This window comes from Penaeus monodon, chromosome 42 (assembly GCF_015228065.2).
Source record: "Penaeus monodon isolate SGIC_2016 chromosome 42, NSTDA_Pmon_1, whole genome shotgun sequence".
Lineage (NCBI taxonomy): Eukaryota > Metazoa > Arthropoda > Malacostraca > Decapoda > Penaeidae > Penaeus > Penaeus monodon.
In genome coordinates this window covers 28,593,614-28,606,113 of record NC_051427.1, presented here as the reverse complement: position 1 = coordinate 28,606,113, position 12,500 = coordinate 28,593,614, and the positions used below count along the sequence as shown (strand labels likewise).

Below are 12,500 nucleotides of genomic sequence, written 5' to 3'. Positions count from 1 at the left end.
AAAAAATTTTTTTTTTTTTGGTTTTTTTTTTAAAAAGGCAAAAGAAGGGGGTTTTTTTAAAAAAAAAAAAAAAAAAAAGATCTTTAGATGTTCTTGTTACCCCACCTACTGCTATTTTTTGTCATCCACCAAATGAGAAATAAGTAGGTGAATAAAGGTTAATAAAAAAAAAAGTCACAAATAGTTTTTGTAATTATGCTTCAAGACCATAAAATTCCAAATTACTGCATTAAAATTGTACTGAAATCTTTTGCTTAACTACTGACCTGACTGCAGGGTGCCATTATCTTTCCAATTAAAGAGACAACATGAGCTGTGCTAATAAAGAAGTACCTGCTTGTGCATGCTGTGATGGATAGCAAAGTTTACACATAGTTTGTTTTCTCTGCTGTGATTTAGTAGTGGTATCCTTTTTTTGTTATTAATATGTGACAAAGTTAGATTTGTTTTCTTATACAATGCCAAGAAGGGTTTGTTGAATGATCTTGTGAAAGTTTCACACTTGTGAACTTGTGTCAAACAAACCCTTCTAGAGAAAGGTAAGGTATGGTTGGTAATAAATTTGTGTGACTTTGAAAACCCTTGCCTCTGAGACCTCCCCCCCCCCCCCTTCTCTTTTTTTTTGTGCCCTTTCCCCTTCCCAATTATTGAATGCTTGCTTTCTCCCTTCCTTCCCTCCTCCCCATCTTCCTCCTTCCCTCACCTCCCATTCTCCCTTCCCCTTGTTTGCCCCTTCCCCATTCCTCCTTTTCCTTCCCTTTCTTTTGGGTTCCAGTTCTGTTTCCATTTCTCTGGCCTCCTAGTACGACTGTCGAGTCAGTAACATCATCCTCCACCTACTGAGGTAGTGGAGCCAGTACTGTAGCTTGATCATGTTCAGTAGAACCATTCCATGTCACTGACTTTATCATTGACTAATATGCATGTTTTGCTGACTTTGAGTGCACGTACTCATACCTCACATTGTAATTTTTTTTTTTTTTTTATAAATATTTACATAAGGTCAGAAGTGTACAGGTAATATTTAGAAATAATATATTTTAAATGAATATGTAGATGATTACTATGACGGTGCTCTCACATCCTTTTATGTTGTTTTTTGCAAACTTTTGTCTTCTTAGTTTCAAGGATAAGAAAGGGATTATATATAAAAAAAAAAGAAGAAAAATGCTTGACATCTGTTCTCATAAATATCCAAACATCCTCTTCTATCTTAAAAGTGGTCTTAACAGTATCCTTAGGGTACATAAATAGCAAATTTAATGAGGAAGTCCTCTCATTTTCCAGATGATGTGACTCCTCCTTCTCTACTTGTCCAGCCTTTTCACATAATTTTGCTTAATAATGGTAAAGGAAGAAATTGATATTGGTATAATGACATTTTTAATAAGGGGAAACAAATTCTCCTCAGGAACAGGAAATACCAATGCAGATGGGACTTACAAACCTTCATTCCTCACTGACCAAGAGCTGAAGCATTTAATCCTGGAAGCGGCCGACGGCTTCCTCTTCGTTGTAGCCTGCGACACAGGACGTATTATCTATGCTTCAGACTCAGTCACTCCAGTCCTAAACCAGCCACAGGTGAGTATTGCTTCCATCAGTAGTCTGTGGATGCAGTGACTCATAAAAGAAAAGTAGATTTGATTATTTGATCATATGTATTTGTTGGGTTGCAGATATGTAAATAGGGATTTAAGAAAGTAACTGTTATCTATATAAGTATGTAATACTCTGGCCATGCAGTAACCTATTATGCTGCTGTAATTCTTTTACTGTAATTAATAAGTATGTCCTGGATTTTATGTTGGCACTGCAATCATATACCCTATAAGAGTGCACTTTAAGGCATTGGTAAAAACTCTTTCACAACGGAACTTTATCGTAGATGCCATTTTATGTCAGCCTTCAAACTATCATTTACATTCCTTTTTGAGAAACTCAAATTTCATTAAAGATATAGACAAGCGTGTTAAGATAATACCTCCTTTACAGAGTGACTGGTTCGGATCAAGCGTCTATGAACACGTGCACCCAGAAGATGTGGAGAAAGTAAGAGAACAGTTAAGTACCCAAGAGCCAGCCAACCAAGGACGTATTCTCGATCTCAAGACTGGGACTGTTAAGAAGGAAGGCCATCAGTGTATGTATCTAAGCAGTTAGATACTGTTTGTTTGTGTCTATGAGTAACATTTCTCACAGAGGATTGGATAGAGGGACATGGTGATTTATATCTGTCCAGTCCAATTATTGGTCCAGTCCTTGCTGTAATGAATAAGCTGAGCTTTGCTATGTCTTTATGTAAATGTGATCATAATACATCTAGATAACAAAATTATCCATGTTATGTATGCTTGTCCATGACTTTAAAACAAAATTCCTAGTAAAGTACTACAACATATTATATTTATTATTACTAAAAGACCTTAAAAGACCTTAAAAGCAGCATACCCAGCAATGTGAGTGGTGAAGTGGTTAACTTTGGTTAGTTTAGAATTGATGATATGAAGACAGTTGTGATAATTAAAAAGATTGATGCTAATTACCTTCCTTTTTTTTACAGCATCAATGAGACTGTGTATGGGCTCCAGACGTGGATTCATTTGCCGCATGAAAGTTGGTGCAGTTACCCCTGAGAACATGAATTCTGGTCACCTAAATCGGCTGCGTCAGAGAAATTCCCTAGGCCCCGCAACTGATGGACACAACTATGCTGTAGTCCATTGCACAGGTTACATCAAGAACTGGCCTCCTACAGGCGTGCAGGTACAGTGCCAAAATTTTACAGTGATTTTGAGGTTATCAGTCAAGACATGTACAATTTTCTTTATTTCTCTTGCAAATATTAGATATATGATCAGATCATATGAAGAAAAAAAATGAAAATTACTTATTATCTGTGATCATTATGTAAAAGTGCACCTACTTATATTTATCTCTTATTAAGAGATGTTCAAAATGTCTGGAAAGCCAGAATGATAATTTCCATCAAAGTGTAGTGGGTAATAGAAATTTTGTCTGTATCCATTATTGATTATTACCATTTTACTGCAAAATGTAGGCCATATGAAAGACTAACCTATACATTTTGAATGTAGTCTGAAATATAAACCATTGCCAGAGAATGGTAAATTTTGAAAATGTTCATAATTTTTTAACAAAATAGCTGACAGAAATTTTCACTCCCACAGATGGACCGAGCTGAAGAGGAGGCTCATGGATCCTCCCACTGCTGCCTTGTGGCTATTGGCCGCCTTCAGGTTACCTCGGCACCAAACACCTCAGATCTCATGGGATCAAACTCGCAAAATGGTTAGTCATGGGTCAATGTGAAAATTTGTAGAAAGACATTTTTAAGCTGTCTGCACTTAGCACTGGAGGAAGTTATTTGCACTTTGGGACATATTTATCCATATGCTATCTCTTTTTCATCAGTCAAGTGGGTATTGTAGCAAGTTGTGAAATGAAGTCACAAAGCAGGAACTGAAATTATTTTAATTGCATATTTATATTATGTGACAAATTGATTCTATATTGCATTGGCATTCAATATTTGACAGATGTCACTGTAAACAAATCAAGTAATTTACCAAATTATGTACATTCCTTTTTCAGAGTTCATTTCTCGTCATGCCATGGATGGCAAATTCACTTTTGTCGACCAGCGGGTTATGACAGTCCTGGGATATTCTCCACAAGAGCTGTTGGCCAAGCCATGCTTCGACTTCTTCCACCCAGAGGATCAGACACACATGAAGGAAAGCTTCGATCAGGGTGAGTGCAGAATTGTGTAAATAATAACCCTGCTGAAAAGTGGAAAAAAGTAGTGGGTTATAAGTGATTTTTGGAATATACATGCTATTGATAATTTTTAGAAGCTCGTCTATGGGGAATGGATACTCTCCTGCCCTGAGATGGATTGCAAGTAATTATAAAAATCAGAACATGAATGATGTTTATTTTCCTAGGTTTGGTTAGAATTTTTTTCTAAATGTGTTTCATTTCTCTTGCAGTATTAAAACTGAAAGGCCAAGTGATGTCAGTTATGTACCGCTTCCGTGGAAAGAACCGAGAGTGGGTTTGGCTGAGGACTGCCGCCTTTGCATTCCTCAACCCATACACAGATGACATTGAGTACATTGTCTGTACAAATAATGCAGCCAAGTAAGTGATGCTCATTAAAGGCAGATGAGTACCATGATGAATGTTTTTAATCATGATAGATTAGCCAAGTATCAGTTTTTCCCATTTATATTAGGTATGACATTTGGTAGTAGGATACAGTAAGAGTGAATGAACCAAGTAAAGAGAACAACACCTCTAACAAATTTTCCTCCAGAACTGTCCAAGGAGGCGGCGAAATGAGTGCCAACACGGAGCACCAGGAAGTCAGTTCGGTCAGCAGCCAGTATGGCACCCATCAGCCAGGCTTGGAGTACTCTTTACAGCGGCAGAGAGAACTGTACCCACACATGGTCCAGTCACACATTCACAGTACGTGTTTTATTCTTGAATATTTAAAAAGCAAGAAGTCCTTTTGGATTTTTTTTATTGGCTTGTTAACCCAAGTGAGGTCTTTTTTTTGTGTGTGTAATAGGAATGGTTAAGGGTGTTGGCTTTGGTGTGTAGTAGACTTTGGGGAAAAGAGATGGTACATTAAAGTTTTAACTGGAGACTGCTAGCCTTATTTTACTTTACCATTATCCTTTTGTGGATTCATCCCTTTTATTTTCAACACATTAAGGAAAAGGAAAGAAAAGAAAAATCAGCCATTGCTTTATTATTTTTTTTAAGCTATAGAGTAGGTCTCTTTTTGTGAAACATCAAAAGCTGTATATTTTGTCTTTTGTGGATGACCCAAATGCTGGGGTCCAAAGTGTATGAGCTGAAGATTAAAACTTGACCATTCGTCTTCAGGCACTGATCTTCCTGATGATGGAACCTTCCAAATAAGTATGTTGAAGTCTGTATATCACAATATATATAAACAAATAAATATGTCAAAGAAAAAAAAAACACCTGTAGTGCTTTTAATTAACAAGAGATGATATAGCGACTCAATCTCATGTTAGCTAAGTTCCATAGTCGTGTAATTCTATTAGCTTATTCACTGGAGAACATAGCACTGTATTTTAAGAAACCTGTAGACGGCAAGATGTTTCGTTGAGATTCTGTTTTGTATTTGTGTATTTGCAGTTTCTCTCTTGCTTTTGCTCACACTTGCTCTAACTTTTACTCGTGACCATGCACATCTATTCTCTCTCTCCCTCTTCTCCTATGCTTTTTTCTTGCTCTTTATTCCCCTATGTGTATTGTCCTTCTTGTCTTTCCCTCCTCTCACTTTGACCTTCTCTCTCACCCATCCTCTCCCCTTCCCTTTTCTCTTTCTTGTTCTCCTTCCCTTCTCTCACTCTGCTCACTTTCTCTCTCTGGTAGATAAAATTACTTATTTTGTTTGTTTGTTTGATTTAGTTTTTTTAATGTTGATATTTTTGTTCTGTTTGTGTTTTTGATACATATTATTTTGTAGTGACTATTTTATGTATACCAAATGGCACACATAGTTATAAGGATAACAGAGGATTTGTTTTAGATTTGGATTATCTATTTTCAACCTCCATTTTTAATTTATTTTTATTGAATTATTGTATTGATTTTTCCCTGTTTTAATTTTTAAACCTTCTCTAATGATGAAAGTTTGCCAAAACATTTAGATTAACTGAAATTATCTACACAGGCTCAGTCACCTTTTCAAAGTTGAAAATTATATTCATCATGGCATTTTTGCAGAGTTTAATTTTTTCTCTTGTGCCCTTTTTTTAGTTTGATATTTTATATCCTGCAAGACACCTCAGTCTTTACAAGCAGCCGTGCATCAGCTCAAATAACATTTCCGTCCCCTCTTCTCCTCTTCTGCAGCAGGTTCCGGCAGACCAAGCAGTACCCAGGGCGTGTACAGTGGCTATGAGGCTGGGGCTTCACCCTTAGCCGGCTACTCCCCAACCACCCCTCAGGCCACTCCACTCACCTCCCAGTCCTCCTCCAGCCTTCCACGCAACACAAAGTCGTCCTCGCCTCCATCTACGGCACAGGCAACTGCTTGGTCCAATCCACACATCAGACAGGTAGAATTTTGTGCAGTGCTGTGCTTTGGATGACTGTGCCTGTGTATGTGTTTGCCTGAATGTCCTTGTGTGGTATTATGTGTGAGGATAACTTTTTTTTTTTTTCTATTGCTTTTGTCTTATTCTCTTGGAGAAAATGAAATCAAACATTGTCTGTTTTGAAAGAGCTTATTAGTGCGACTGAGTCTGTGGCTTTTGACATTTGTTCTATTGTGACTAAGGATTGATTAATAGTTTACACTTCAAGTAAACAGTAAGGTGGATCTCTTTATACATTAATTATCAATACCCTGAACTTTGAAGTTTATACATATTTTATTTGAAAATATTTTTTAAGCAACATTTATCTCATTTTTGAAATATAAAAAAAAAAGGAAAAAAGTGACAAAGACGGCATTTACTGAATTCTCCTGTGTACATTTCAGAGTGGTGACGGGTACACTTACAGCAGCAACATGAGCCCGTCCCGCTCCCCCTCCACCCCCTCGTACACTCCCCGTTCTCTGCCGTCGTACACTCCAGCAGCTGGCTCCTCAGGTTGGTAGTCTGATAGGCGGTGCTGGATGAGCTGAGGCTGTTGTCAACAGTTCAAGGGTTATGTCCAGAGTAAAGGACTCTTGTGTGGTATCAATAGGTAGTTCAGGATGGGAATAACTTCTATTTGTTTTTTATCGCTTATTTTTCATGTAATAATTTATTTGCTGTTCTTATTTTGAATGTGCATTAAGTATTAACCCTTTGCCTCAGGATGGCATGTATGTTGTGTTATGCCGGGAATGGCTATCTTGCCAGGGACTTGTATGTCATACCTCCTTTATCTCATTTCAGCAGAGGATTGTGTAGGAGTTAGGTAAAAAAAAATATATATTTTAAAGGCCTCAGTATTTCAGATGTGCCTGTATCAGAGCTAAAATACAGGACTTTGCATATACACCGTGAAAATAAGTACATTGGTTGCCCTTACATGGCATGCACTACCATGGTTTATGTGTGGCCCATGGAGTTCATGGTGCTTTAGTCAGCCCAGAGACATTGAGTTAATTTCTTTAAAGATGGCAATGTGTATTATACAAATTTCATATTGTTTATATATCTTTAATTTTTTTTTTAAAGTGCTGTTGTAATTTGTTCTTTGTGAAGATTGATGATACTCCCTTTTTACATAAGGATTACTTAAAGGTCATTTTGCTTTTATTGCAGGAATGTGGCAGTATCCCAGCATAGGTGCGGAGGGGACGAGTGCAGGCCCATCCACCAGTTCAGGCCACCCGGGCACTGCCTCAGGTCACCACCCGGGCAGTGGTGCTCCAGGCACTCAGCCAGAGCTCACTGACATGCTGCAAATCCTTGACCAGTCTGGAGCCACGAGCTTTGATGACCTAGGAAACATGTTCAATACAAACTTTGAATGAGGACCCCAGAGTGTAGTGTTGCCCCTCACAAAAGACTCAAGTGCGAGTGCTTCGACTGTTGCTGCTACTCGTAAGGTGAATTCGTAAGGGAGAGTCTTGGTATCCACCCACTACAACATTGTTCATTTTTATGTCTCAACAAGTGCCTCAACGACAGTCTGATCAGATTCGGTAATTCCCACATATTTTTTGTAGGTAGGCCTCTTTCTACTTCGCGAAGGTATGTCAGAATTGTTTATTTAGTGGAAAGTTCAAATAATACTGGATACTGGAACTCCCTTAACAAAGTAGCTTCCAGATTAGTTGCTGTCAACTGGGACAATGCCTGATGTACTGTACAGGCAGGACATTTGAGAAGAAAACAAAAATATGTTGGCCTATGCATATTTACAGTGACAGGTACTTATCTGTCGTAATGGGTAAACCATTATTATTGCATCTTTTAAAGTGTAATTAGGTAATTTTTTAAAAAATATTGTAATTATTATAATGGTTTTATTTTTTGTTGTGCATTTGCACTTATTGAAAAGTTTTCTTTGATACATGCAGCAAAATTTGCATTGTATCTGTAGAAAAACCAGCATTTATTTGCTTAGACAGTATTACCCTCTACAGTGCAACCTTTGGAAAATATTCCATATGCTGTAGTAATAATCAAATTGCATTTATGCAATAAGTTTTTTTTTTCTCCTTTTTTCTTTTTCTTTTATCTTATTTGTTTTTGCTGCTGGTAATCAAAGTGTTTCGTCCTTGTATAGGTATTAATTTTATGGTCCCTGAAAGGGAGATAATGATTGAATTATTTTTCCAAGCTGTACTTTATCATAACTTAGGGATTTCTCTACACTGTATATTTATGCACAATTTAGAGGAGTTAGCCTTCAAGCACATGTCCAGGAATGAAGAAAATGTGAGTGTCTCATTATTTTTTTATGTTTGCTTCTTTGAGCCTAGCATTGGAGATTTGAAGAGATCTTTGCCGTGGATGCAACATGCGTGTGCTCATTTTTATTTCACTTCTCACCCCATGCAAACCAAGCAACATCCTCAGTAATCAGAGCAACAAAACACACTCTTCATTTGTCAATCCTCATCTGCCACCGCGCAGGGTCTTCCAGGCTTCAACTTACTGTGAAACTTCATTTCCTGTTCCAGATGGTTTGGAGGAACAGACACTGTTGGTTCTCTCTCTCTCTTTTTTCCGTATTTGTTTTTAATCAAATCTGCGACGACCTTGTTGCTGAGGTTGACTGCAGGTGCGAACAGGGTCATGTGGGGGCGAGTTCATTGCAGGTAGGGTGGTCAGGGTCTTTCACTAATTGTTACTCCTTAGATATACTGTTTTGTTGAACTTGGGGTTTAGGGCACTAACATTCTTCCTCATTACAAGAATGGTGAACAGGAACATAGATGGTCTTTTCATATTTGTAGTTCAGGTGTCTAATATTATGCTCCTTTTAGGTAGATTTTGTGATTGTAAATTTGTCTGTCTTACTACTTTGAAGGTTGAATAACCATTATGCAGTTGTTTTGTTTTTTCTGTTTATTGGAGCTTTGATGCTATTGATATAGCTCAGTTTGTACAATGACTGTGTAATATATATTTTGTCTTCTTATGATGTCAGTACAAGGTATCTCAGAGCTCTGAGAGCAAGTTTTGCACGGCTGGTGCACTGTCACCAATATCTATTTAATTTTGGACATATCATTCGTGGCTAGAGGGAGAAATGGGCTTATGGCTTGGTACAAAAAGGCCCATGGACTGAGACTTGATACAGGTTTTTTTAGTTTTCTTTTTTTTAATATCTGCAAAAATCTAGTGTAGCTAGCTGATTTTGTAGCCAGATAGTGTTGAAAATACATTATAAGCATTCCTCTATTGTAATTTTAGGGTGGTGATAGAGAGATGTGTGCCATGTCTCCATGGGTTTTGTGCCAACAGGCTGCAAGCCTTGAATGTAACCTTGTTGAATACAGAACTAGGTAAAATTGGACTGCAGTCCAACTTCTCAAGAATTAGTGGAAATTTTGGATAAAACTTTTTTTTTTCTTTGTAAAAAACAAGGTTTGACAGTATCCCTCAAGTCTGTAGTTGTAGATGAATAAAGACGGATCTGCAGATGTCTGCAATTTTGGGTCTTTGTTGTGTGTATGTAATATCAAGCATGATTGTGTATGCTTTGAAAGATTTACTTGTGTACAACTGAAGGTTTATATATATAAGGGAGTCATACCTGTAAATACAAACCAGTACTGTATGCAAGTGTGAAGACCATTTATTTTATTGTACTTTAACTGATAACTAACCAAATTGTTAATATGGGGCTGGTATGGATGTACAATGATGTTCACCCAGTGACGCAAATCGAGGAAAACAGTGGAAGAAAGTGAAAGCAAAAACTAGGAACCAAAACAAAAGCGTGTGTTGCTGGTCATATGAGCGCAGCATGGAAGATGTAGTGTGTGTATTAATCAAGGTATTTAATTATGTTTTTAAGCCATGATTTGTGCATCAGGAAACATGAGGCACAAGTTGGAATAGCTTTGTCAGTGGCCATATTAATATAAGGGAAGACTGTGTTGTGGGTCCTGTGTGCGGAGCCGAAGGAGCAAGCCGTTGGTCCACACTCACCAAGGAGCTCTGCCAGTGCAATATTTGCTGCAGCACCATGCCACGCTAGTGGGGCATGGCTGACTTTTTTGTCACAATAATCATCTGATATACTAATTAATTTTTGTACAATTGTAATCCACTTCAAAATACAATTAGAATTACTTTAAATAATCCTAGCCACTTTGTGTGAACTGGGAAAAAAAATGTAAACAAAAAGCAGAAAATCTGTAGCCCAAAATGAGATCTTATTTTCTTTCCCCCTTTGTATGTTAAATCTTTTTAACTGGGGAAATGTGTGTGGGCTTCTTGTCCAGCCACAAAGGCTGATGTTTCATTGCAAAGTCCGGTGAGATTAAAATTGAATTCTTGTCTGTTCCATAATACCAAACGAGAGATACTTGTTTACAAAATACATTGATTTATGGATGTGTATCAGTAACTCTCATCATTGTATTCTGTAAACCAGTGTGGTGAATTGGTTGGATTACAGACCTAAGAATTATTTTGAATCACTATGTAACACACAGTAAAACATAATTTTTATATGCATTTGTAAGATGTTGAAACATCACAGAACTTTCACTAATTGATTAATTTTTCATCCTCTATCGTTTATACTTCTGTATAAAAAAAGAAGAAATGTTTTCAGTGTTGCAAACCTTGACTATGTTGGCAGGACCCGACGGGATGCTCAATTACAGCTGGCTGTCTAGCATACTTTCCCGAGGACTGATTGGCAGTCAGGGTTGCTCATGCTCACCCCTCTGCGCTAGTTGGTCATGATGATCACAACTCTTTTTAAACTATTTATTTTAGATATTTTATTACCAGTTGCCACCGCGTGTATTTATTACAGAAATCAGTAGCTTTAAAAAGGATAGATCTGTATGGTAGTTACAGGAATAGAGGTTTTATTACAGTCGCTTCCACTGTCATGGATGGAGGTTGTTTGTGGAAGCTTTGTAGGTGTCCAGCACAAGTTACCATTAAATATGTAATCATTTTTACATAAGTTAAAAAAAAGTATTGAAGAAAGAAAACTGCAATCAAAGTATGTATGTTATGTCCCTTGTGTGGGGGAAGGGGCTATCATCTCACATAAAATTGGCCAACAGTCCAGGTTTGGGCTAACATAGTCACAGGTTGGGAATTCACCTGTTCTCTGTATGTAAATCGCTGTCTTCAGTACCATTTTTATATAAGTATGAGTGCAATGTTTTTTAGAACAATTATTTAAGTACATAGACCTAGCAGTATTAGTGTATGCTATCCTCTGTTAACATAGCTTATGTAAAGGAACTGTATTTGCAGATGGAGCACAGGTGAATTCACTGAAATGACTGTCCTGTGTGTCTACTCATTATCTAGTACTACTTCTAATAAACTTACACTTATCGGACTTTAAGTATGTAAATTACTGACGTATAAATAAACTTATGTCCGCAGTTGTTGTTTTTTCTTGGCACACCCTTCGTTTCATTTTTTGTTTGCTAAATAATTTTAGAATTACTTTTGGTTGATTATGTTTCTGTGAGTCTTCTGCATGGGTCATATAATTTCAATTTAAGATGTAAATGGGGGGGGCGTAGCTGGAAAATCAGTTACTTCATCTCCTATGACATTCATATATGATCAAACATTAATGTGGCATTTGTAAGGTTAAGATAGAGACTATTCTTTCAAAATAAACCTATTCTTTCAAGATAAACTTGTAATCTTAGGCTTTACAGGAAAAATATATATCCCATTGGTGGAAAAAGCATAAGATAATAGTGTGTGAAGGTACCAACATTAGACTAACATGTTTCATCCTAATTTAATTCATTTCTAATGTAATAGTAGTAAGGCAAACAGAAAATGTTATAATCAAGCTGTGAGACAATTATTTAATTGGTGTATCTTCTAGTGATGGCAATTTGTTTTGAACTGAATGCAGTGGCAAAACAAATCTGCCTCACAATGGAAAGATAAGTTGGTATCAGCAGCAGTTCTGAAATCTTGGTTCCTTATTACTTTTTGTTACACTTTATCAGATTTGTTGCGAAGAATGTTACTATCAGCCAACGTACTTTTGTGGAAAAAGGCTTTGGACTTCCACATGAAGAGGAATAAGGACAGGGGCGATGAGACTTCCATTCTGAATCTAGAGGGAACGAGAACACATGCAGATACCCATAAGCACAAGCATGTACCTTACCTCCCACCAAATAGTCTTTATTGTGAGGTTGGATTTTCTCGCTTTCTCTCACTTGGCCCTTTCTCTCGTCATCACGTCATCTGTACCTTCCTTCTCCATGTCCTCCATGGCTCTAGTTCACCTCCATTTCGTCCACATCCCCCATCCCTCCT

The 12,500-nt window shown here is 37.3% G+C and overlaps 1 protein-coding gene across 15 annotated transcripts in view; it reads left to right on the top strand.

Moving 5' to 3' along the window:
• The window catches only part of LOC119598905 (aryl hydrocarbon receptor nuclear translocator homolog), a 167,821-nt gene extending 156,225 nt beyond the window's left edge, over positions 1-11,596 (top strand). For 7 of the 15 annotated variants that reach the window (XM_037948610.1, XM_037948604.1, XM_037948615.1 and 4 more), the window contains 11 exons: positions 1,412-1,584; positions 1,996-2,143; positions 2,564-2,766; positions 3,192-3,312; positions 3,616-3,774; positions 4,014-4,164; positions 4,340-4,494; positions 4,918-4,953; positions 5,920-6,125; positions 6,551-6,662; positions 7,326-11,596. In XM_037948610.1, the coding sequence (XP_037804538.1) occupies positions 1,412-1,584; positions 1,996-2,143; positions 2,564-2,766; positions 3,192-3,312; positions 3,616-3,774; positions 4,014-4,164; positions 4,340-4,494; positions 4,918-4,953; positions 5,920-6,125; positions 6,551-6,662; positions 7,326-7,537 (1,676 nt within the window). In that variant the 3' untranslated portion in view covers positions 7,538-11,596. The remainder of the gene's footprint in view (positions 1-1,411; positions 1,585-1,995; positions 2,144-2,563; positions 2,767-3,191; positions 3,313-3,615; positions 3,775-4,013; positions 4,165-4,339; positions 4,495-4,917; positions 4,954-5,919; positions 6,126-6,550; positions 6,663-7,325) is intronic. The other 8 variants (XM_037948613.1, XM_037948619.1, XM_037948617.1 and 5 more) reach the window with 4 other exon arrangements.
• The last annotated feature ends 904 nt before the right edge of the window (positions 11,597-12,500 follow it).